This window comes from Anabrus simplex, chromosome 1, assembly GCF_040414725.1.
Source record: "Anabrus simplex isolate iqAnaSimp1 chromosome 1, ASM4041472v1, whole genome shotgun sequence".
Classification (NCBI taxonomy): domain Eukaryota; kingdom Metazoa; phylum Arthropoda; class Insecta; order Orthoptera; family Tettigoniidae; genus Anabrus; species Anabrus simplex.
Genome location: NC_090265.1, coordinates 690393695 through 690417880, shown reverse-complemented (window position 1 = coordinate 690417880; position 24186 = coordinate 690393695). Strand labels below are relative to the sequence as shown.

Sequence of the window (24186 nt, the reverse complement as noted above, 5' to 3'; positions counted from 1 at the left end):
AATTGGCTTATTCAGTCATATGAAGTACAAATACAAACAACGTTTAGTGCAAATGGATTGTTAGCAGGAGAAATTGTATACTGGAATACAAGTAACAGCTGATGACGATACAAGTAGTAACCATCCATGCCACATTTAATGGTTTGTTAAAAAAAAGAAATAGGCAATGGACTGCAAAAACCTTTTCTCAGATAATTTAAGCACATTAATTATTTCTAGCAACTCAGTTGGAGCGGGTGTGGGTGGGTTTTCTGTGTATATTAAAGGATAAAGTGTTATTGTAGTTGCATGTAATGGTTACATCCAAGTAATTAAGAGCATTATTGTTTCCTGACTCTATGGTGAATTTTATATGTGGATCAGTGGAGTTGAAGAGTTCAAGTACTGTATTGCTGCTAGTAATATGAGAGTCTAAAATAACAAACATGTCATCCACATAGCGTGCCTAATGTTGAATGACGTCAAATAGCTTAATATGATAATAGTGGAAACTCCAGCGAGAAACTGGCGACACCGCTTCTGCGTGCCATCTAGCGGTTCGAGAGGCTAACTACTCTTGCTACTGCTGTCAGCTGTGTACGCCAGAAGTGTCTTATTTGTACTTCAGATAGTTTTGTGCTTGTTATGTATCACAATTTTGGAAATGGCAGGAAGAGGAGTTATTTGTGCTGTGTATGGGTGTTTTCATTACAGAAGACAAAGTGATCGCAAGCCGTTTTACAGATTTCCTAACGACAAAATGCTATGAGTATAGACCTACCTGTTAATGTTTACGTGCCGGTATTTTTTTCTATTTATGAGAATTTTTTTCTATTTATGAGAACATTCTTTCTTTAAAATATTGTTATGATTAAACCTATGAATTTAATCGATTTTTAGGTGTACTCAGTGGGTGAAGAGCAGAAGGGCAGATTTAGATGAAAGGTATGAGGGTATGTTTAGCCACCAGGGTCCTCAGCCATTCTGTAGCTTCTGGAATGCTAGTTCATGTGTCATTCAAATCTTTGCAATCAAGTGCTGCAAACACTGCAGAGTTTATAGAAATGTGTGATATTTTGTCTGATATTTTTAATTCTTGAAGTCTCAGTAGCCCCGAAGAGTACAGGAGACCCTTAAACAATGACTCAGGGCATATGAAAAAGCTGGATGAAATTTGTGATTGTCTAAAACAACTCAAAGTTTTGAATAACCGCAAAGGCAACCCTCTCTGTATTCAGGGTTGGATGGACAATATTTCTGCACTGAAACTATTGTGGTCTTAATTATATAGCGATTATGGTTTTCATTATTTGCTAACAAGGAGGCTCACACAGAACTGCATTGAAAACATTTTTTCCATCATCAGAGCAAGAGGAGGTAACAATGTAACTCCAGATGCAACAAAATTTTGCAGTGCCATAAGGAGTGTTATGATAAATCAATTGATCTGTGCTTCTGATGACAGCAATTGTGAATCTGATGTTGCAGACTTTCTACTGACTCATAATGATGTGATGAAGTGCAAGTTTGATGCTAATGTCACTCGACAGTGTGAGTTAAGTGATCAGGTAACTGATTATGACTATGATATAATACAGGAAAAATGCAGACAATTATGTCATGGGCTGGGCATGTAGCAAATTTCTCCATGCTGAGTGTAGGGATGTATTGTCATCTTATGATAATGATTATAGCATGGGAAACTTGCACATAGAAATGAAAAAGTATGACAGTTCTAAAATTATGTTTCCGAATATTTGTGGGGGAAAGTTAGATGCTAAAATATCAAGAACATTTGAAGATAGTTTCTTTTTAGTTTTTGTTAGAAAGCAAAGATGGGATTAGAAGAAAATTAAATGACAGGTTTTTGTCATTGAATGAATGTAGTGTAGGCTTATGTAACAGCTGTGTAAAATTACTGACTGACAAGTATTTCAAAGTCCTTATAAAGACATATGTGAATAGAACCTATGATTCAACAGTGAAAAATATTGCCTGTAAAAATACCAAGTTTAAAAAGATATTGCATGTGTGATTTGCTCTTGAAGACTGTAGGCCCTAGTCATAACATGACGATCTAATGTTTTAATTTGATAATACATTTGTTTTATTATCACTGGTTCATTCAGATCAACATCCACCTTTTTCCTTCCCTATATTATGTTACAAGAACGACGCAAACGTCTTAAAATCTGTAATTCGTTGGGTTGGAAGTCGAAATGTGTAGTGTTTGAATGGCGCGTTATGTTAGTGTTCCCTGCTAGCCGCTAGATGGTAGCACTACGTGCTGTCGCCGCTGCTCTGCGTGCTAAGTGCGAAGAGTTTCCACTATTATCATATTAAGCTATTTGATGACGTTCATCTTGTCATTGATGTGAGAATGTCCTAAATGATCGATGTTTGAGGGGGCAACTATTCAATAAGAAAGTTTAAAGTTTTTTCACACTTATTTTTTACTCATTAGCCCAAGTTTCTTATACACATTCGATTTTTCCATTACAGATTTGATCGACATTGATGGTTTCCACTATAAGTTGCTCACAATTTACCTGGCATTTGTTCTCTTCACAAACATAGTCACCTCAATTTTCTCACTGCCCTCCTGATTAGTTGGGATTGTAACTCAACGAAAAACAGACTGTTATTTTCAATTTTAACACAGTGTATTCAGCCTCGTTTTTAATTGCAACATACTGCACATTTAGACTAAGAGGTCCACAATCTCACTTTAATTACCTATTGTTTTAATTCCATCATGTCTCATTTGTTTTTCATTCTTTTCTTCACTGTATTTTAACATATTCTTTTAGCATCAATTATGTAAATATTAATCTTGTGTCACTGAAGATGGCTCAAAGGAGCTGAAACATGTATAACCAATATTAGTCCATCTAAAGATGGAGATACAGTAGAACCTCGATAATTCAAAATCTGTTAATTCAAAATCCCGCCTAATTCGAAGAAGCTCTCGTTCCCGGAAACATGAGATACAGTTTTGCATGTTATTTCAATTGTTTAATTCGAAATACGGATAACTCGTAATTCGAAGTACAATGTCGGCCCCATGACCGAAATTCAGACTCTTAATTCGAAACTGCCTTTACATTTTAAAACAATAGTATGTTACAGAGTAATTTCAACTCGAAATGTATCCGTTCCGCGTCATAATGAACGCGCGTTCCAGAACGTGGAGGGGTAGCTTTCCGCACTTACACTCACTTCGGTGGGTCTACAGTGCGCTTCATGATTGCCAAGTTGAATGAAATCGGAATTCTTTTGTATTCAACCTTTTAAGGAACGCTGTAATATCACGCAACAGGCAGTGTGCGGGAAAACAGAATCCGCGAACACTGGCGATGCCGACAATTGATGAAAAAACGTGGCTCATATAATAAATTCGTAAACACCGAACAATATTGTCATTGCCGGTGGAACTGCATTGCTTCATTTTAATGCGAGCTTAAACGGTCTTATGGTTTTAAAGGAGAAATTGTCAGCCGGGAAATCGTACAAGGGTGAGAGATGCGGGTCATAGTAGTGCGTTGCAATGCACGTGGAAGCGAGATACTCTATCCCCTCGTCATAGGAAAGTTTGACTAGCTACATTGTTTTAAGGGCGTCGGGCACTTTCCATGCCAGTACAAAGCATGGAAAAAACTACTACTTGCATCGTGCGATTTTTTTTCTTTTGTTGCGTGAGGTTATGTTTGTCAGTGATTTATCCAAGTGCATTATGTGAACATTGTAAATGCACCTTGTTGGATACATTTCGAAAGTAGTTTTTTTCATGGCATTTGAAAGGTTTAAACTGTGAATCGAGGTGATTGCATGTATTAATGGGTCTTTAGAATACTTTGTGACGCAGCAAGTGTTTACATTTCTGAAGTACGAGAGAAGTGCCATGGCGGGAAATCGTACAAGGATAGTCATAGGAAAGTTCGATTTTAAGGGCATCGGGTACTTTCTGTGTAAATACAAGGCATCTAAAATGCATACAGTATAGTAATCCAATTAATAAAGCACTTGCACATGAGAGCCAGCATAGATTTCTCCTCATCTTTGAACCGTGCTTTTTTTTCTTTCGTTGCGTGAGGTTATGTTTACTAGTGTTATATCCGAGTGCATTATTTGAATACTGTAAATGCACCTTCTTAAATACATTTTGGAAATAGTTCTTTTTTCATGGCATTTGAAAGGTTTAAGCTGTGAATTTAATTCGAAACTGGCCTTAAAATATTTTGTAACGTGGCAAGGGTTGGTACTTCTGAATTGCAAATTGGCGGTTAATTCGAAATCACGTAATTCGAAGTCAGATTTTTGAGTCCCAGTGACTTTGAATTAACGAGGTTTTACTGTATATATTTATTGAACAGGTGGACATATTAAATTTTCTTTGTAAAGTGAAAACCATCAACACAGAATGATTTTAATATCTTGTAATGACACTAGCAATTTATTAAATGGTCAGTATTCTTAAACCAATTCTACTGCGTATGAAACCCTGCGAGGTCAGGTATGAAGTGAGATGAATCTTTGTAGCAAGTTTTCACAACTAGATGCCCTTCCTGATATCAGGCTCACCAGAGGAGTTAATGAGATGAAATGAATAATGTGATATATGATATTAGGAAAGGAGAGGGTGAAATCAGGTGCCAACACATAGCCCACTCCTGTCAAATAGCACTAAGGGACCTGCACAAGGCTTAATGTTACTCCATATGAACACTGAAGAGGTTTGGAATTGAATCTAGGCTTTTGGCTTGCGATCTAATGATTAGAAATTGTACACATCGATGAACTCAAGATAAATCAGAATGTCATTCATGATTACCAGAAGAGTTCAAGTCTAGTATCACACAAGTCTGAAGACATTTCCAAGAAGGTTCCGGATGCTGTTATTCTAATGATCAGTTTAACGGGGGGGAAAAGAAAGAACCCACAGTGGACTGAACAGTGTGATGAAGTGCAAAATAAATAAATAAATAAATAAATAAAATTTTAAAAATGGTCTCAAGCCAGGAATTGCTGGAATGAGACAGGAAAAATTGCAGAATTCCTCATCCAGCATAAACTGACTGCTAAAGTGATCCAGAAAGAAGAGGCTCAGCTGAGACCATCAGGAGGAATACCACTTGTGATTTTTAACTTACTGGCTACCAAGCCGCATCTCTACATTTCCAGGACAAGAGTGGCAATCATATTTTGAATAATCATGACAGTTGTGAACGATTAGCTCAGTATATTGAGTGATTACTCATCACAAAAAAATTGACTCAAGCCTGGAATCGCTGGAATGAGACAGTTGCAGAATTCCTCATCCAGTATAAACTGACTGCTGAAGTGATCTATAAAGACGTTCAGCTTGAGACCGTTGAAGAAACCTTCAGAGGAACCCTACTCATGATTTTTACCATACTTTCAAATCTAACTTACTGGCTACCAAGCCCCATCGCCACATTTCCAGGATGAGAGTGGCAATATTATTTTGAATAATCAGACCATTGTGAATGATTAGCTCAGTATATTGAGTGATTACTCAACATCCCTCCTCCACCATCAGAGATTTTATTTTCTAGTCAATCCTTCATTTCATCTAATTCTCTTCCTCCGGATCGAGAAGAAATCACCCAAATCATTGCATCTCTCCCCAGCAAGACCTAAAACAAGGATTCCATAGTTGCGAAGGGTAAAGTCATTTCATTGGAAGAGCCACAATATAACTGGATAAACTATTTAACTACATCATTCTAGATAATAGGATAAAAGAAGTTACCATACAAACTTCGGGGGGAAAAAAAGGAGAGCAGCAGCAAACAGTAAAGCTAGCAATCAGTACAGATGGGAGCAAAATTACCCTTTCTGTGGATCATTGATAGAGTGTCGACCTCCAGATCCCAAGATAGCGGGTCCAAACCTGGTAGAAGTAGTCTGATTTTTAAAGGGCGGAAAAGAAGTCCATGTGACACTTCATGCTGTACGATGTCAGCATGTAAAAGATCTTTGGTGACACATTTGGTGTTCACCCAACAAAATTCATTAAAACTCGGCCACAGACGCCCAAGAGAGATTCGGTTTACTGTGCTTCTAGAAGGCCTAGAGTAAAATGGAATGTTGAAATTCATGAGCAGACAGCCAGATGGTGTCAGATTTAAATATTTGCATACGGCAGCTAAGGCCATACAATTATTGTTTATTATTGTTATTTGACTATAAAATCCTGTCAAAAGCACTTCAAACCTGTTGTCGACCCACAGATTAGGGAATGTCAGTTCGGCTTCCATAAGACTCGGTTCTGCAGCGAACAAGTCTTTTCCCTAAAGAATATCAACACATTCAGATCTCTTCACACCAAACCAGTTGTATTGACTTTTGTTGATTTCTTTAAAGCCTATGACTACTCAGTCAACCGATTCAGTTTTCTTGATATCCTTAAGAAGATGGGCGTGGATAACAAGACTCGTTCCATCATTATACAAACTCTTATCAACTCCTATTCTCAAGTGAAATTCATGGGAGAAATTTCCAGATCCTTTCAGATTAAGACTGGTGTTTGTCAAAGCAATGGGCTCTCACCTAGACTTTTCAACTGTGTTCTCGAATAGGTCATCCGTGAGTGGATAAATGGTATTAGGCTGGGCACTGGATCAAAGCAGTGAACATCAACTGACCGCCTTGCTTTTGCAGTTGGTGTAGTCCTAATGGCAAATAACCTCAACATCGGCTGCCTCCAGGTTTGAAACATTACAAGAAGTAGATGAAGCTGTAGGTCTCCAGATACTTTTTTGAAACAACTGAAGTAAAGATGTGATTGTCATGATACCACTGCATTTCTCAATACCAAATATGGAAAAATTATACCAATTCAAGTATCTTAGAGAGAATAAAAAAGCTCTGAAATATCAAGCTAAATGCATGGTAATAGCTATTCTCCTCTACAAATCTACTCATCAGTCCAGATTGATCTCATGGCAGGCTAAATAAGGCCACCACACCACTGTAGTATGTTCTGAAGTCTCATACAGCTGAATGCTTTGCCCTCCCTCATCACGGTGAGACAGAGAGGATCCAAATGAAAGAAAGGCAACTCCTAAGGAAAATCCTCGGTCCACAACAAATTCAGAGGGTGAATATCGTCTGAGGTCAAATACAGACCTGTGCTCTAAATTTGAAAAGCTCTCACTTGTTATCTGGAAGCATTGTCCTATGTTGTAAGTCATATGTCCTGAATGCCTAACACAAGAATGTCTGGAAATCTTGGATATTTTCATGGCTTGGAAATATACCACTCCATGGTCCAAGTCTCTAGACACTGATTCAGGACCTGGGTACATGGGTTAAAGGGTCTTCTGGAAAGTATGAGACGACGACCTGGTGCAAAGTGGTCTAAAGAGTGAAAAACTACATTCTCCATTAAGATGAAAGAGTACTTTAAATCCGTCCTAAGAGACCAAAACAATGTGTAAAAAAATTAATATTTGTTTAAGGCAATGTGAAGCAGGGTGGAAGTTCCCTGGTAAGTGTACAATCAATCACTACTGATCTGCATTTAGGGCTGTCACCCAAGTGGCAAATTCCCTATCTGTTGTTTTCCTAGCCTTTTCTTAAATGATTGCAAAGAAATTGGAAATTTATTGAACATCTCCCTTAGTAAGTTATTCCAATCCCTAAACCCCCTTCCTATAAATGAATATTTGCCCAAATCTATCCTCTTAAATTCCAACTTTATTTTCATATTGTGATCTTTCCTACAGACACCACTCAAACTTATTCATCTGCTGATGTCTTCCACGCTATCTCTCCACTGACAGCTCAGAACATACCATATTCCAGCATATTCCCATATTGAGCTACATAAGAAATCTTGCAAGAGTTAATGGATTTAAAGTTGAAATGGTCACTCGACTAATTAATAAAATTAAGAATAGGATATCCACTAATCTAGTGCTGGACAAAATTTAAAAAACTAATTATGCTACTTTCACTTATAATAATCCAGCTATCCATCAGATCGCAAATATATTTATAAAACATAATGCCAATTTAACTTTTCGAATGACTAATACGAACCAGACCTTATTTTTTAATAATTATAAAGTAAATTATGGCAATAACCGACATACGGGATCTGGAGTGTACAGATTAACATGCACACAATGCGGGTGTTCATATGTCGGACAGACTGGGAGGAGATTTTTTACAAGATATATGGAGCATTTCAATGCGGAAAAGCATAATAAATACTCGGCAATAAGCGCACATGAGGGAGACAAGGCACCGGTTCACTTCATTAGAGAAGGACTTGACAATAATTACGAATATGAGAAAAGGTAAACTCTTAAATGAGCTAGAAAATTTATATAGTTTTTTGGATCAAGCTTATAACAAGGATAAGAATCTCAATGATGTCACGGACGTCAAAGCTCATTACATGATTTGACACCAGAGTTATTGAATATGGTTAGATCAAGTAAAGATAAGTCCCCTCATATATTCAATTCTATACGTTCAAAGACTCCCTCCAGTTCTCCAAATATCAGACCCGCTCCTGCCAATCATAGTAGCTCCTCTCCTTTAACAGCTCTGACGCATAAAGCTCCACCTACCCGCTCTTCCACTCCACGTTCCTTAACCCCTCCAACTCCATGTTTCCCACCGCCTCTGCCACATAGATATAACATTAGGAGTAGGCTAGTGGCTTTATGTCGCACCGACACAGATAGGTCTTATGGCGATAATGGGATAGGAAAAGCCTAGGAGTTGGAAGCGGCCGTGACCTTAATTAAGGTACAGCCCCAGCATTTGCCTGGTGTGAAAATGGGAAACCACAGAAAACCATCTTCAGAGCTGCCGACAGTGGGATTCGAACCCACTATCTTCCGGATGCAAGCTTACAGACTAGGTGTAGGACCAACAGACAAGCTAACATTGCTGTAACAAGAGGACGTGTATAACATCTAGATTTACATGTAAGTACTAGTTCTTGTCCAGCTAAATAGGGGATTCTTTAGCTCCTCCAGGGGTTTAAAAAAATGTTTTCCTTTTCGTTTCATTCCAGAGAAATAATGGCCCATTCAGCTATCTAGTACTCTCTACAAAGGGCCTTATAAATTTGCTCATTCAGGACAAATATTTCAGATTCCCTATGGGAATCAACATCTATATCAACTGATGGCCAAGCAGGCATCAATTTTCAGTGATGAGACAAAGTCTCTTGGTGCATTGGCACTGCCGGTGGCTCCAGTTGGCCTACGCAGTGGCCTCCACGGTATGCACTAGCCAGCGTATTGGTAAGTGTGCTAGGTACCAACTGATGAGCCCACCCTAGCACATGAGGGCGAAACGCTGGCAACCAAGAATGAGCTAGCTGGAAAATTTATAATGTCCAATAACGGACCATTTATATTGGTATTATAAATTTGCTCATTCAGGACAAATATTTCAGATTCCCTATGGGAATCAACATCTATATCAACTGATGGCCAAGCAGGCATCAATTTTCAGTGATGAGACAAAGTCTCTTGGTGCATTGGCACTGCCGGTGGCTCCAGTTGGCCTACGCAGTGGCCTCCACGGTATGCACTAGCCAGCGTATTGGTAAGTGTGCTAGGTACCAACTGATGAGCCCACCCTAGCACATGAGGGCGAAACGCTGGCAACCAAGAATGAGCTAGCTGGAAAATTTATAATGTCCAATAACGGACCATTTATATTGGTATTATATACCACTTAGTCGAACAGCTCATCTCCCCTCTCCCAAGTCTTCCCAGCCCAAACTTTGCAACATTATTGTAACGCTACTCTTTTGTCGGAAACCACCCACAACAACTCGAGCTGATTTTCTCTTGATTTTTTCCAGTTCTTGAATCAAGTAATCCTGGTGTGGGTCCCATACATGGGAACCATACTCTTAGTTGGGGTCTTACCTGAGACTTATATGCCCTCTCCTTTACATCCTTACTACAACCCCTAAATACCCTCATAACCATGTGCAGAGATCTGTACCCTTTATTTACAATCATATTTATGTGATTACCCCAATGATCTTTCCTTATATTAACCCAAGAACGCCAGAGTTTTCAATTTTCGAATTTTAAATTTTTATTTAATATTGCCAGCAAGCACATATTAGAAAACATTTAAAAGTTATTTTTCTAAAAATTTGATGGTTGGTTTCTAAATGAGGGCCTGGTACCATACGGTACTGTACGGCGCTTGACATAGGTTTTGGGTGGAACATAAAATTGTTACGTTGTTAGAATACTATGATATATAGTGCTTATTATTGGTACAGAATGTGACTTACAAGTTACTTGGCAATAAACAAAAGAATAAACATTGTTTATAGGTTCATAATAATGCTATTTGCTTTACGTCCCACTAACTACTCTTTTTACGGTTTTCGGAGACGCCGCCGAGGTGCCGGAATTTAGTCCTGCAGGAGTTCTTTTACGTGCCAGTAAATCTACCAACACGAGGCTGGCGTATTTGAGCACCTTCAAATACCACCGGACTGAGCCAGGATCGAACCTGCCACATTGGAGTCAGAAGGCCAGTGCCTCAACCGTCTGAGCCACTCAGTCCGACATTTATAGGTTCATTTGCGACATCCATTTGGGGAGTCCGAAAAAATAATATTAGCTCAGACGTGCCATATCTTTAGGAAGTAGGAATTATATTACTGTAGAATTCTGATTTTCTTATTTAGTCACATATTTCCACTTTTTACTAGTTTCGAATTTCAAAATGCAGTTTACACAAACGCCCACACCACACTTGACGCATTCTGTGCGGCTGTGGGATTCGCATCCGTTGGCCACACATTGCCGGCGCTGGTTTGTTGGAGCGATCTAGTAATATAGCCCATTGAATCTCAAGTGGTCAGATACTCTAAAAAGAAAAGAAGTGTGAACAACTTTTCTGGTGGTGGCATTTACGCATAGCCACTTAGAAGTAAAATGGCGATGAATATTTTCATTTCTTAGGAGTTTCTTTTCCTTTGTAAAAAGCGCATACTTGCTGGATTTAGAGCACAAGAAATTCACAATTTCATTGTAAAAGAACCTCAAAAATTTCGGTCGGCATCATATATCGAAAAGTGGAAAATTTCGCACTAGGGAAGTGGACTGTTGTGGGTCATCAGCCATCCAGGTAGCTGGTGGACGAGGTGATGACTTCGCCCTCTCTCCGGGCCATGAATCATTATCGGACATGGATTCTCTACTCCTGTGAGATATGTGCTGCTTTAGCACTACTTCTGCTGATGCTCGGAATTGACCTCCCGTAAGGTTATCTGTGAGACCCCCTTCATCTTCATCAGGTAATACAGTGATTCCATGTGTTATGACGTGGATTTTTTAGTAAAATCTACAATTATACTGTTGTATGACACATATAAATCATTATTTGCAACTTCAGTATGAATTGTTACTTTAGAATCACCCTTGGAAGTAAGGAGGAGAAAAGGAACAAAGAGGTACGGCAAGCGCCGTGCAGTACCATACTGTACCAACGGAATAATTAGTTTCATAACAGCTAATACAGAAATGCTGACCAATTGCTTGTTATTTCAAATCATTGACTTATATTTCAAGAAAATAAACCACATGATACAAAATTGTATTGTCAGAATGTATAAACAAAATACAGCAACTTTCTTTAGACGGGTAGTCATTTGTATACCTCTCGACAAGATCTTAAATTCCAAGCAGTTGTTGCCGCAAACAATAAAATAAAACCCTCTATTGATGTCAGGCATTGTAGGGAGTATCTCCTTGAAAACAAAAGGCAAAGTTGCCAGATTTATGGCACGAATAAGGATCAGTATGAGAAAATCTGAAGTAAGGCGCACTGGTACTATACGGTACCACACGGCGTTGCCGGGTTAACACCTAGGTACTTACAATAATCCCCTAAAGGAACTTTCACCCCATCAACACAGTAATTAAAACTGAGAGGACTTTTCCTATTTGTGAAACTCACAACCTGACTTTTAATCCTGATTATCATCATACCATTTTCCGGCTCCATGGCTAAATGGTTAGTGCGCTGGCCTTTGGTCATAGGGGTCCCGGGTTCGATTCCCAGCAGGGTCGCGAATTTTAACAATCATTCGTTAATTTCCCTGGCACGGGAGCTGGGTGTATGTGTTGTCTTCATCATCATTTCACCCTCATCATGACACGCAGGTCGCCTACGGGCGTCAAATCAAAAGACCTGCACCTGGCGAGCCGAACCCTTCCTGGGATCTCCTGGCACTAAAGGCCATACACCATTTCATTTTTTTTTACCATACCATTGCCTACTGTCCATCTCGCAATATTATCGAGGTCATTTTGCAGTTGCTCACAATCTTGTACCTTATTTATTACTCTGTACAGAATAACATCATCTGCAAAAAGCCTTATCTCTGATTCCACTTCTTTACACATATCATTGATATATATATATATATATATATAAGAAAACTTAAAAGTCCAATAATACTGCCTTGAGGAATTCCCCTCTTAATTATTACAGGGGCAGATAAAGCTTCCCCTACTCTAACTCTCTGAATTCTATTTTATAGAAACATAGCCACCCATTCAGTCACTCTTTTGTCAAGTCTAATTGCACTCATTTTTGCCAGTAGTCTCCCATGATCTACCCTATCAAATGCCTTATATAGGTCAATTGCGATACACTCCATTTGACCTCCTGAATCCAGGATACCTGCTATATCTTGCTGGAATCCTACAAGTTGAGCTTCAGTGGAATAACCTTTCCTAAACCCAAACTGCCTTCTAACAAACCAGTTATTCATTTCGCAAACATGTCTTATATAATCAGAAAGAATGCTTTCCCAAAGCTTACACGCAATGCATGTCAAACTGACTATCTATCACCCTTAACTTTATACACAGGGACTACTATAACAACTCTCCATTCATTTGGTATAGCTCCTTTATGCAAACAATAATCGAATAAGTACTTCAGATATGGTACTATGAATATCCCAACCCATTGTCTTTAGTATATCTGCCAAAACCTTATCAATTCTAGCTGCTTTTCTGGTTTTCAACTTTAGTATCTTACTGTAAATGTCGTCATTGTCATAGGTAAATTTTAATACTTCTTTAGTATTAGTCACCTCTTCTATCTGGACATTATCCTTGTAACCAACAATCTTTACATACTGCTGACTGAATACTTCTGCCTTTTGAAGATCCTTGCATGCACACTCCCCTTGCTCATTAATGATTCCTGGAATGTCTCCTTGGAACCTTCCATTTTTCACTTAATTTTGTATGACCAGCAGTTATGCTTGCCATCATGATATCCTTAGCTGACTTCTTTGCTAGATTCAATTTCCTACTTAGTTCCTTCAATTTCTCCTTACTTCCACAGCCATTTCTAACTCTTATTTCTTTCCAACCTGCACCTCCTCCTTAGTCTCTAGTGTTGTAATATAGTGGATCTTTACCATTCCTTACCATCTTTAAAGGTACAAACCTATTTTCACATTCCTCAACAATATTGCTTTAAACCCATCCCAGAGTCTCTTTACATTTTTATTTACCGTTTTCCACTGATCGTAGTTACTTCAAAAAAACTTCCTCATGCCTGTTTTATCAGCCATATGGTACTGCCTAATAATCCTAATTTGAATACATTCCTTTCTTTCACATTTATTTATATCTACCACAAAAACAGCTTTGTGATCAGTAATACCATCTATTACTTCGGTTTCTCTATAGAGCTCATCTGGTTTTACCAGCACCACATCCAGAATATTCTTGCCTCTAGTTGATTCCATCACTTTCTGAATCAGATGCCCTTCCCATATTAATTTAATTTCCATGTGTTGGTCATGCTTCCTGTCGTTCGCATTACCTTCCCAATTGACATTTGGTAAATTGAGATCACCCGCTAAAATCACGTTCCTTTCCTTATTGTTTCCCACCTAGCTGATTATCTTATTAAATAATTCTGAATCTGTGTCAGTGCAGCCCTTTCCCAGTCCGTACACTCTAAAGACATCAAGTTGCCTATTATCTTTAGAGATGAGCCTTACACCTAGAATTTCATGTTTGTCATCTTTAACTTTTTCGTAGCTTACAAATTCTTCTTTCACAAGAATGAATACTCCCCCCTTCTTACCATTCTTATCCTATCTCTAAGATATAGTCCAGTTCCATGGCTAAATGGTTAGCGTACTGGCCTTTGGTCACAGGGGTCCCGGGTTCGATTCCCTGCAGGGTCAAGATTTTTTTTTTTTTTTTTTTTGCTACTTTGTTTACGTTGCAGGGTCGGGGGAATTTTAACCATCATTAGTTAATTTCGCTGACACGGGGACTGGGTGTATGTGTCATCTTCATCATCATTTCATCCTCATCAGGATGCGCAGGTCGCCTACGGGCGAGCCGAACATGTCCTCGGACACTCCCAGCACTAAAAGCCATACGCTATTTCATTTTTTCTACGATGTACACTCTAGTTCTGTGAGAAAATATCTGCATCCATTATATAATTTCTCAGCCATGATTCAACTCCATTACAATATCTGGTAAGTATATATCTATTAAATTACTTAATTCTATTCGTTTCTTTACAATACTTCTACAGTTCAGCACTAACATTTTTATGTCATCCCTACTTGACTTCCAGTTCTCTGTTCCGTTATCACCGCTCCCTAGGCCACCCCATTTCCCTGAATGCGTACCTCCCTATAACCCTTCTAAACAAATTTCCTAACTTATACGTACCACTGCGGTTTAAGTGAAGGACATCTAAGCGCAGTTCCTTATCTCCTACCCACCCATTAGGATCTAGAAATCTCACTCCCATTTTCCCACGTACCCATTCCATAGTCTCATTTAAATCCCCAGTCACCTTCCAGTCAGTATCCCTCCTACACAGTATGCCACTGATAACAATATCTGCTTCCTTAATCGTCACTCGTGCTGCATTTACTAGATCCCACACATCCCCAAGTATGTTGGTACTTGTACCTGCTTGTCTTACAATGTTAGTACCAACGTGAAATACTACCACCTTCTCCTTTCCCTCCTACTCTTCGACTTTCCTCAACATCTGCCTTAACCTAATTCCTGGATAACATTCTACCTGGTTTCTTTTCCTCCACACACTTTCCCCACATGCCTAACAATAGAATCCCCCATGACCAGAGCTTCAACCCTACCCACCTAAATTAATCCCCTCCTCTCCTGTTCAGTCCTATCTTTCCTGACAGCTGCAGAAGCTACTTCCTCCTCCCTTTTCTCCATCCCATCCTGTTCCACCGGTCTTTCCGTATTCACTACTCCACATTTCCCTTTCCTACCTTTTCCCTTCCTCCTCCTTATCAGCAACAGTTCCCTGTTCCTCATCTTCCCTCCGTTGTTCTACCTGCAGTGACTTGTACCAATTTCTCAGACGCCTGTCCTGAATTCTGATCCTGAATGGAGCCCTTAGCCTGCAATCTCCTTCCACTTAAAACATTAGACCACCTGTCTTTTACGGTTCCCCCCCTTTTCTTCCAATCCCTCTTTTATACTTACTGTATCCTGTACATTGTTTGGGGGAGGCCTACTTTCCTTCCTGTCCTCTGAGAGAATCCTAATTATCTACCTCGAACTCTCCAGCTCCTCCCTCACACTCTTTAATGCCTGGCCACACCCACAGTTCCTACACTTGCACTCCTTAGCCATTCTTTACTAAATAATGAAAAGAAAAGCAAAAACACATTCTGTGCAAAATAAAAATGAAAGGAAAAAAATATTGTCTAGGATAGTTCACAAAGATCATAAGGTAATTAATATAGGCTACTACTACACTACAATACTACTTTTTTCCTACAACACCCTAACAGGATGAAAATTACTGTTAATTACTGAAAATAGAAAATAACACACAAGAATTACACAATTCTAAACTGCAGTTAAGTCTACCCTAATTACTACAACAGAATTCTAGTAAGAGAGTTACTACAGATACAGTGGAAGCTTGGATTGCGAGCATAATTCTTTCTGACAACATGCTTGTAATCCAAAGCGCTCGTATATCAAAGCAAGTTTTCGCGTAAGAAACAATTGAAACGCGGATGATTCATCCACAACACAAAAATATGTATTCGCATACCATTTCTAAAACAAAATATAACGTAAAACAAATTAAAGTGCACTTTTTCTTACAATAGAATCATTGTTGGTGTGAGGGAGACGAGAGATGACATGAGAAGAGTTACTGTGTAGCACGAGTTTCACTAACGGAATCACTTGCTATCTGTTGGCTCACTGGAATTTTTTTATTTTCGTGCAACTTTAACAAGGAATCTGTCAAATGACTGTTGCTTTTGCCTCTTTTTGAGGATTTCACAAAAATGTGACATTGCATTGTCATTGAACTGATTCATCGCTCGCACTGCTACAGCCTTATTCGGGTGGTGTTTTTCTACAAAATTTTGTACCATTTTCCACATCCCGAATCTCAGTTGAAGTGAGAGATTCCATTGACTTTTCCTCCTGCTCTTCCCCGGACGAGATCTCCATAACCTCCTCCTGTTGTTCGCGATGCAGGTTCATCAGTTCGTTGGTGGTCAGTTACTGGCTATGTTCTTCCACCAGCTCATCGCTGAAATAGTGCTTTGATGTATAGCTTCTTGAAGTTCGAAATGACTTGCTGATCCATAGGCTGGAGAAGTGTAGTAGTGTTGGGAGGAGGGAACTTAACCTTAACGAACTTAAATTCCTCCAGTAAGTCGTCCTCAAGCCTCAAGGTCTGGTGGATGAGCAGGAGCATTGTCCATAACCAGCAAGCCTTTGAGCGGCAGATTATTTTCTGAAAGGTATTTTTTCACTACAGGACCAAAGACCTCGTTCATCCATTCAACAAACGAACAGGGGAGGGTAAAACGTAGGCACGCGTGACGCTCGTATTGCAGAACCTCACTCGCTTATCAAGTTACAAATTATTTAAAATGTTTGCTCGTTTTGCAAAACACTCATAGACCAAGTTACTCGCATTCCGAGGTTTCACTGTACTATACTACACAGATATTTCACACTAATAGAATAAATACACTAATATCTAATAAGATACTATAATATACTACAATATTTTTAAACTGTGTTCAGATACTACAATACACTACAATAATTTTAAAGTACTATCAGATGTATCCTAATTACAACAGGTTATTACTAAGCACATATAGAAATGAAAATTCCAATTAGGCCTAAAGTTAGAAATTTGCAAGAACTACTCAAGAATTAACAACAAAGTTAAACGCATAGACAGAAGATTATTATTAGTACTACTTCATCATACTAGGCTGTAATAGAAATGAAACCTGTTGTTTGGTTAAATGCTAAAGTATCGAAAAGGTTACTGTACACAAAGATACACAAGAATATAACAGGCAAGATACTATCTAATATAGCGATCTGCACTACAATTCTCAACTGAAATGTGGTTATGCGATTATTACAGATGGTGGATTACTATTATTTTCCCTACTCCGCGGGATGGAGAATAAAAGTGTCCTTAAATGCTGAAAAATATGAGGTTGTTTACAATAATTTCTCAAAAATACTTCTGTCAAAACTACACCAGGGACTTGAATGGCAATTACTGGGATATAGGAACTTTATTATTATTATTATTAGCTAACCGCTCATAAATACTGAAAGGTCGAGGGTGTGAAATATAAATTATGGGTACTTTAACTGCCTGCTCAGAACTACAAATGATCGGAATACAAGAATAAGCTGATTTTTATTTATATTTTCTTGATACACTACACCCTTTGTTCACGACTGTAGCCAACAATGCAATATTTGAATACGAAGAGCGACAATAATCAATAACAATACGGCTGTTAACTATTTTGCCAGTGAAATACTGTATATTCTGTTGAAATCCTTTCTTTAAACAAAATGTACAACAGTATCGTCAAAAGGGGTGATTTTGGACAGTTTTGAGGTTATTTTCGCCTTAACTCACAAAGGGAATCTTGAATTGTATTGTTTATCATCCTAATTATATCCAATTAATACAATACCATACTTTCTTCTTCTTTTCCTGCCGCTTTTTCCCACACCTGTGGAGTCGCGGGTGCGAACTGCGGCGCACATGTGGATTTGGCGCTGTTTTTACGGCCGGATGCCCTTCCTGACGCTAACCCTCTATGGAGGGATGTAAGCACTATTGCGTGTTTCTGTGGTGGTTGGTAGTGTAGTGTGTTGTCTGAATATGATGAGGAGAGTGTTGGGACGGACATATACACCCAGTCCCCGAGCCAGAAGAATTAATCATAAGCGATTAAAATCCCCGACCCGGCCGGGAATCGAACTCGGGACCCTCTGAACCGAAGGCCAGTACGCTGACCATTCAGCCAACGAGTCGGACAATTAATACAATACCATACAAACGAAAAATATACGCAAACACAGGTTTTCCTGAGAAAACAAAAAGTAGTGTCCGAATTCACCCCGTACTTTGGGGTGATTTCGGACGCACATGCATTTTAAACCGCTATCCGAAGTTTCAAAGCGTATTAGGTGATTTCGGACATAAGTAGCCCTTTATTTCAATTCTTCGTTCTTTTTGCTTTAGTTTTGTGATATTTAAAGTGTTCTGAGGGTGTCCAAAATATGACTAGCTGGTTAAAATCATTGTGATGATAAATGTAATGTGTTACTGATCAATCTATTTTTCTGACTAGTTAAATGTAAAGTTTTCCGGTCTAAATTGAAATATTAATAGTTATAAACCGTACAGAGATCCTACTGTGAAATCTTAATAATTTTTCTTACAAGCGATACAAATCTCAGAGCAAAAAAGGGTCGATACAATGAACATGTAGTTGCCACAGCCTACAAATCTAAAATAAGTTTTCTTTAAAAATAAACATTCCTCTCTTCTCAACTTGGACTGGAAGTATTTTTGAAATTTGTTCTTTAGCTGTTGTATCCTCAGCAAGGATGTTAGGGAACACAAAAATTTTTCTGCTGTTTGTATATGGGTGCAAGTATTTGACATCCACATCCCTTGAACGAATATTTCAGGCCAGGCCAAAATACTGCCTGTATGCTCTTTGTTCCTTAACTTGTATTTATAATCTGCAAAATGGAAACCCTCTTCTTGCAACACCAGAACGTCATTCATTCATTCATTGTGTGCTTCATCGCATTCATTTTCACTGCTGCTGCCAGCGCCATCACTTGTTTATGCACTGCTTTCATCTCGGCGGAAGTCACGGCCAAAATTTGACTTCCCAGGAAGAACATTTTATTTGCGGCGGCGGCGGGAAGTAGTAGGTTGTGTTGGGCTGGAGCATGGCCAGAGCTTCCTTGAGCATTTCCTTCTTCCTCATTTAGCATTGGTTGTCTTCCCATTTTTTGGATGTACATTCCGCACTTTATTTTGTAGGGTGGACCAAGACATACCATAGAAATCAAATGCTTTCCTATAAGACAACTTGCCACTTTTAATATCACGTACGGATTTTTCTAATAATTTTGGTTCGTAATTACCCCTAGAAGCAGCTTCTTTATACCTCTGCTAATTTCTAGACAGTGTCCGAAATCACCCAGACTGCTTTCAATTTTCAGTAAAATGTGCATAAAACACTATTTTTCATTAAATCACACCAAAATTCCACAGCAATCTTTTATAAACACTTCAGTCAGTTGATCTCACTAAGAACCATAGTTATAATGCATTCCTTCCCACCGCGACAATCTAAAGTATCCACTTAATGATAATGCATGAACTTTAAACAATGCCCGTGCACACGGGAAATTTTCCAAAGTCGATTCGTAATAAAAAGCACAGAACGTGGGAAACATAACCTCAAGGTCAAACTAAAACGCGCGCGGAAGTGCAAAGCACCAGCGGCTCGTTGCTATGCGACAAAATACGGCAAATCTACCATACTGTCCAAAACCACCTGTGTGTCCGAAATCGCCCCATTTGACGGTATTGCATTATTTAAAGAAGTTATTACCTTCGTGATAGGTGGAACAGTATGTGTATGATCAGCAACGAATTATGCTGGTATGGGGGGGGGGGATAATTATGTTGAAGTCAACCATTAGCTTCTTGATACTCTGAATTTCATGCCACCTTAGTCAATAATAATATCGTAGGCTTACCAGGTGTATGCATAAGTCTTTTCTGGTTTCACTAAGAGATAGTGCCAGTGAACAGTACGCAGTGAATGAATTTGACAGACTGTTGATAAACTTAACCATAATAGGTATTTTATTGGACCTGTATTGACTTGTCAAAATGTATTAAAGAAACTGTTTAAAATAGCTTCTTTAATAGATGAATTTGACAAATATGTCAGTTTGTTCGTCTGAGATTAACCTACCAACACACACAAGTTGAGTCCGCCAAACACTAGCGCCTGTCTTGTATCGTTCAGTGATCATGTCGACATTTGTGCCTGAAAAAGAACATTTTTGGCACGCATTGCTTTTCTTATTTAATCAAAAGGAAAAGGCTGTAGAAAGGCATTGTTTGCTGGTAAAAACATATGGTGAACAAGCTTCATCGATTAGAACATGTGAGACATGGTTTTGACAGTTTAAACGTGGTAATTTCACTGTGAAAGACAGTGTGCACTCTGGTAGACCACAAAAGTGTGAAGACGAGCAATTGTGTATTGTGAACTCTTGGTGCCCGGCGAAACTGTTAATGCACAACTCTATCGCCAACAAATGATTAATTTGTTGATGATGATTATGTTGTTGCTTAAATTTATCCACTGACTAGAATCTAAAACGAATGATCATGAAAAAATGATGGTGAAACAAAAACAATCAGTGGATCCAATTCACAAAGCCTGAATTACTGGGATGATGCATTATTATCTAAAGGGGTCCAAAATCCAGGTCGCAGCCGCTCATTATGGTACTAATCACCGAGAGGTAGAACCATGGTGTTCCTCCTATGTTGGTACTAATCACAGTAATGTAGACTCACGGTGTTTCTCTAATGGTGGTACTAATCACAGGAAATGTAGACCTATCGTATGTCGCACACAATGGCATCACTCACAGGTAACACAAACCCATGGTCTTTCGCACATAAGAGTACTACTCACAAGCAACACGACCCATGGTGCTCCACACATAGTGGAACTAATCACAGGAGCCGGTATTCCCATGGTGTCCTTCACTAAGTGGAACTAATCACAGCCAACGTATACTCGTGGTTTTTTTTCACATAGTGCTACTAATCATAGGCAATGTAGACCCATGGTGTATGACACATTATGGAAACAACCACAGGTAATACAAACCCATGGTATTATTCACATAATGGAACTACTCTCAGGTAACGCACACCCATGGTTTTCGCACATAGTGGTACTTAAACGGGCGCTAGCCAAACCTGTGGGTTTTCTCACATAGTGGTACTACTCACAGACAGCGTACACCCATGGTGTTTCTCGTAAGGTAGTACTACTCATAGATAGCGCAGATCCATTCTGAACCTAGGGGAACCAATGCATTCCAGCACAATGTTACAGCACATGGACATTAGTTCGTGCAGCCGAATGCCCGCTCCCCTGCTTTAGTGGAATACACACGATCGTAGACCCCACTAACCACAGAACCGTGGTGTTCCTCACATAATGGCACTACTCATTGGTCACATAGATCCATGGTGTTCCTCACATGGTGATACTAACTGCAAGTAACATCGACCCATGGTGTTCCTCACGTAATGGTACTACGCACGAGTAGTTTCGTGGTTCTAACGTCATCATCCCTTGGTCGCCCCTTTTAGCCACCTCTTACGACAGACAGGGGATTCCGCGGGTGTATTCTTTGTCTGCGTCCCTCACCCAGAGGAGTTTATGATTAATTTTAATTACGCATTGATCCAAAGACAACCGGAATGGGCCAGAAGACATGGCAAGGTGATTTTATTACACGAAAATGCGCTGCCTCACACAGCAAAACCAGTGAAAGACTCCTTGAAATTGCTTGGATGGGACATCCTTCCGTAGTCGCCATACTCCCCAAACTGGTGCCATCTGTTGATAAACTTAACCATGATAGGTTAAAATGACTGTTTGATCCGTATTGACTAGTTTGAATGTAGTACAGAAATATTTAAAATAGTTATATTTGAATCTGCATTGTCAATACACTTATTAATGAAAGAAAATTATTTATTTAACCAAACATGTTTCAGGAATTCGACCATTCCCTTCATCAGCACTTCAGCAATTTCGAGGAAGTTGGGGCTCGACGAATGGTTTACTGCAAAAGACAAGCAGTTTTTCTGGCATGCTATTCATAACTTACCTGAAAGATGGGCGAAGTGTGTAGAAGCCGATGGCCAGTATTTTGAATAAACAACAAATTAATTTCCCTTGAATATTACATATTTTCTTTACCACAAAACCGACAAAAACTTATGCATACACCTGGTGCAAGTGACACACATTAAATCAAAAATCTTATATCTGAGGGAAAAAATAAGAGGTGTGGAAGTTTTTAATCTCCACTACCAATATCTGGTCTCAAAATAAGAATATTTATCTTTAATATTATGCAATGGGTTTGTTTGAGTATCTAGACTAGACTGCACAACTACATAAAACGTACCTGTCCCAATACTGAAGTTCAGTGTTTAGTGCCAGATAGTTCGCTTCTTCTAACACAGAAGAGAAAATCTCACAACTATATATTTTGCTTGTAAACCCACAATATGAACATTTTCTGTATTTTGTTCCTGTAGCACCACTAACAATGTGTTTATTTCTTTTCTTTTGCAGGTGAATTTTGTAATGCCTGTGATCACCCGTGGATACCTCAGATCTATAGTGAACATTTCACCTCAGCTCGATTCTAATGCTGATGACTATATAGATACTAAATGGACCAGATATATCTACACACTCATGAATAACGACTACATAAAACGAGGATGTCTTAATACCAAAGTTCGGTGTTTAGTGCCAGATAGTTTGCTTCCTCTAACACAGACGCACATTCGAATGAGAGAACCCATATTTGAAACATGGTATAAAGTGAGCGACATTGAACAAGTTGGCAACAGATTACTGGCAAATATTATACAGAGAAAATTATTGTCTGTTGCATTTCCCAGAAATGCGCCTGAATCAGTGAAAAGTTGAAAGCAGTTCTATTATCCACAAATAAGACACTAGCATACTGGTGACAAGTGTCTAGTGACATCTTGAAAGGAATTTGGGATTGAGTAAATGTCTACTGCCTATAAAGGGTTGAAAGTTCTTTCAGGTGTTGTCAGAGAGAACATCAAGTGCTTTTATATTTTTGTCTGTACTTACACAGGAAATAATGAACTCAGTGTCATAATGAGCCTTATATTACAGTATTACAACGTTATCAGTTTGAGATGGTTTGGTATATCTTCTTAAAAATACCTGAACACTGTTCCTGAGTAATCTCCTCAACATATCCTATCCTTGATCTTCTTAAAAGAAGTCATCTGTTTTTTTTTTTTTTGTACTGAAATTACCTTTTTTTAATGTTTTGATTAAATCACGTAGCCTACCTTTTATTTCCCATTGTTTGACAGTGTGTTCTATTTTCCTCTGGACATAAGTTAAATGTTTGTTAATTTTCAGAATTATGTCTTCTACTATTCTAGTATATGTTTCATATATTTGAGGGTGGTCTCTGGAAAGACCTGGTGCAGGTTTTCTGACTTGACAAGCAACCTGCACTTTTATGAGGATGAGACCCTACCTAGGATGAAGAAATGTTGAAGACGGCACAAAAACCCAGTACCCAAGACAGAGGAAATTACCTAAGAACTAAAATCCTTGACCCAGCCAGGAATCAAACCTGGGACCCGAAGAACAGGAAAGCATGCTAACCAGTTAGCAGTGGAACTGGATATACATTTGTGGTATTATGTAAGAAATGACTTTCTGTTAAAACTTTTTACAATTCATGAAAGCAGAATCTAGCTGACTTGAGGTTAGCAAATCGCTTCTTGTTCGCAAGACTGCATTTGCACACTGGGCTTGAACATACAAAGTTTTAAAATAAAATTCTTTATATGAATTTTGGTGGTCCACCTGGTCAATACAAAACTAAGACTATCCACTTTTTTTTTTTTTTTTTTTACAATGGCTTTACGTTGCACCGAGACAGGTACGTCTTATGGCGACGATGGAATAGGAAAGGGCTAGGAGTTGGAAGGAAGCAGTTGTGGCCG

General features: G+C 38.8%; 2 protein-coding genes across 2 annotated transcripts in view; one reads left to right on the top strand and one right to left on the bottom strand.

Annotated features, from left to right (window-relative positions):
- Positions 1-23357, top strand: part of LOC136857346 (uncharacterized) — a 68447-nt gene extending 45090 nt beyond the window's left edge. The window contains exon 7 of the mRNA XM_067135954.2: positions 22754-23357. Within this exon, the coding sequence (XP_066992055.2) occupies positions 22754-23116 (363 nt within the window). The 3' untranslated portion in view covers positions 23117-23357. The remainder of the gene's footprint in view (positions 1-22753) is intronic.
- Positions 1-24186, bottom strand: part of LOC136857345 (uncharacterized) — a 280832-nt gene that overhangs the window by 242368 nt on the left and 14278 nt on the right. The window lies entirely within an intron of this gene.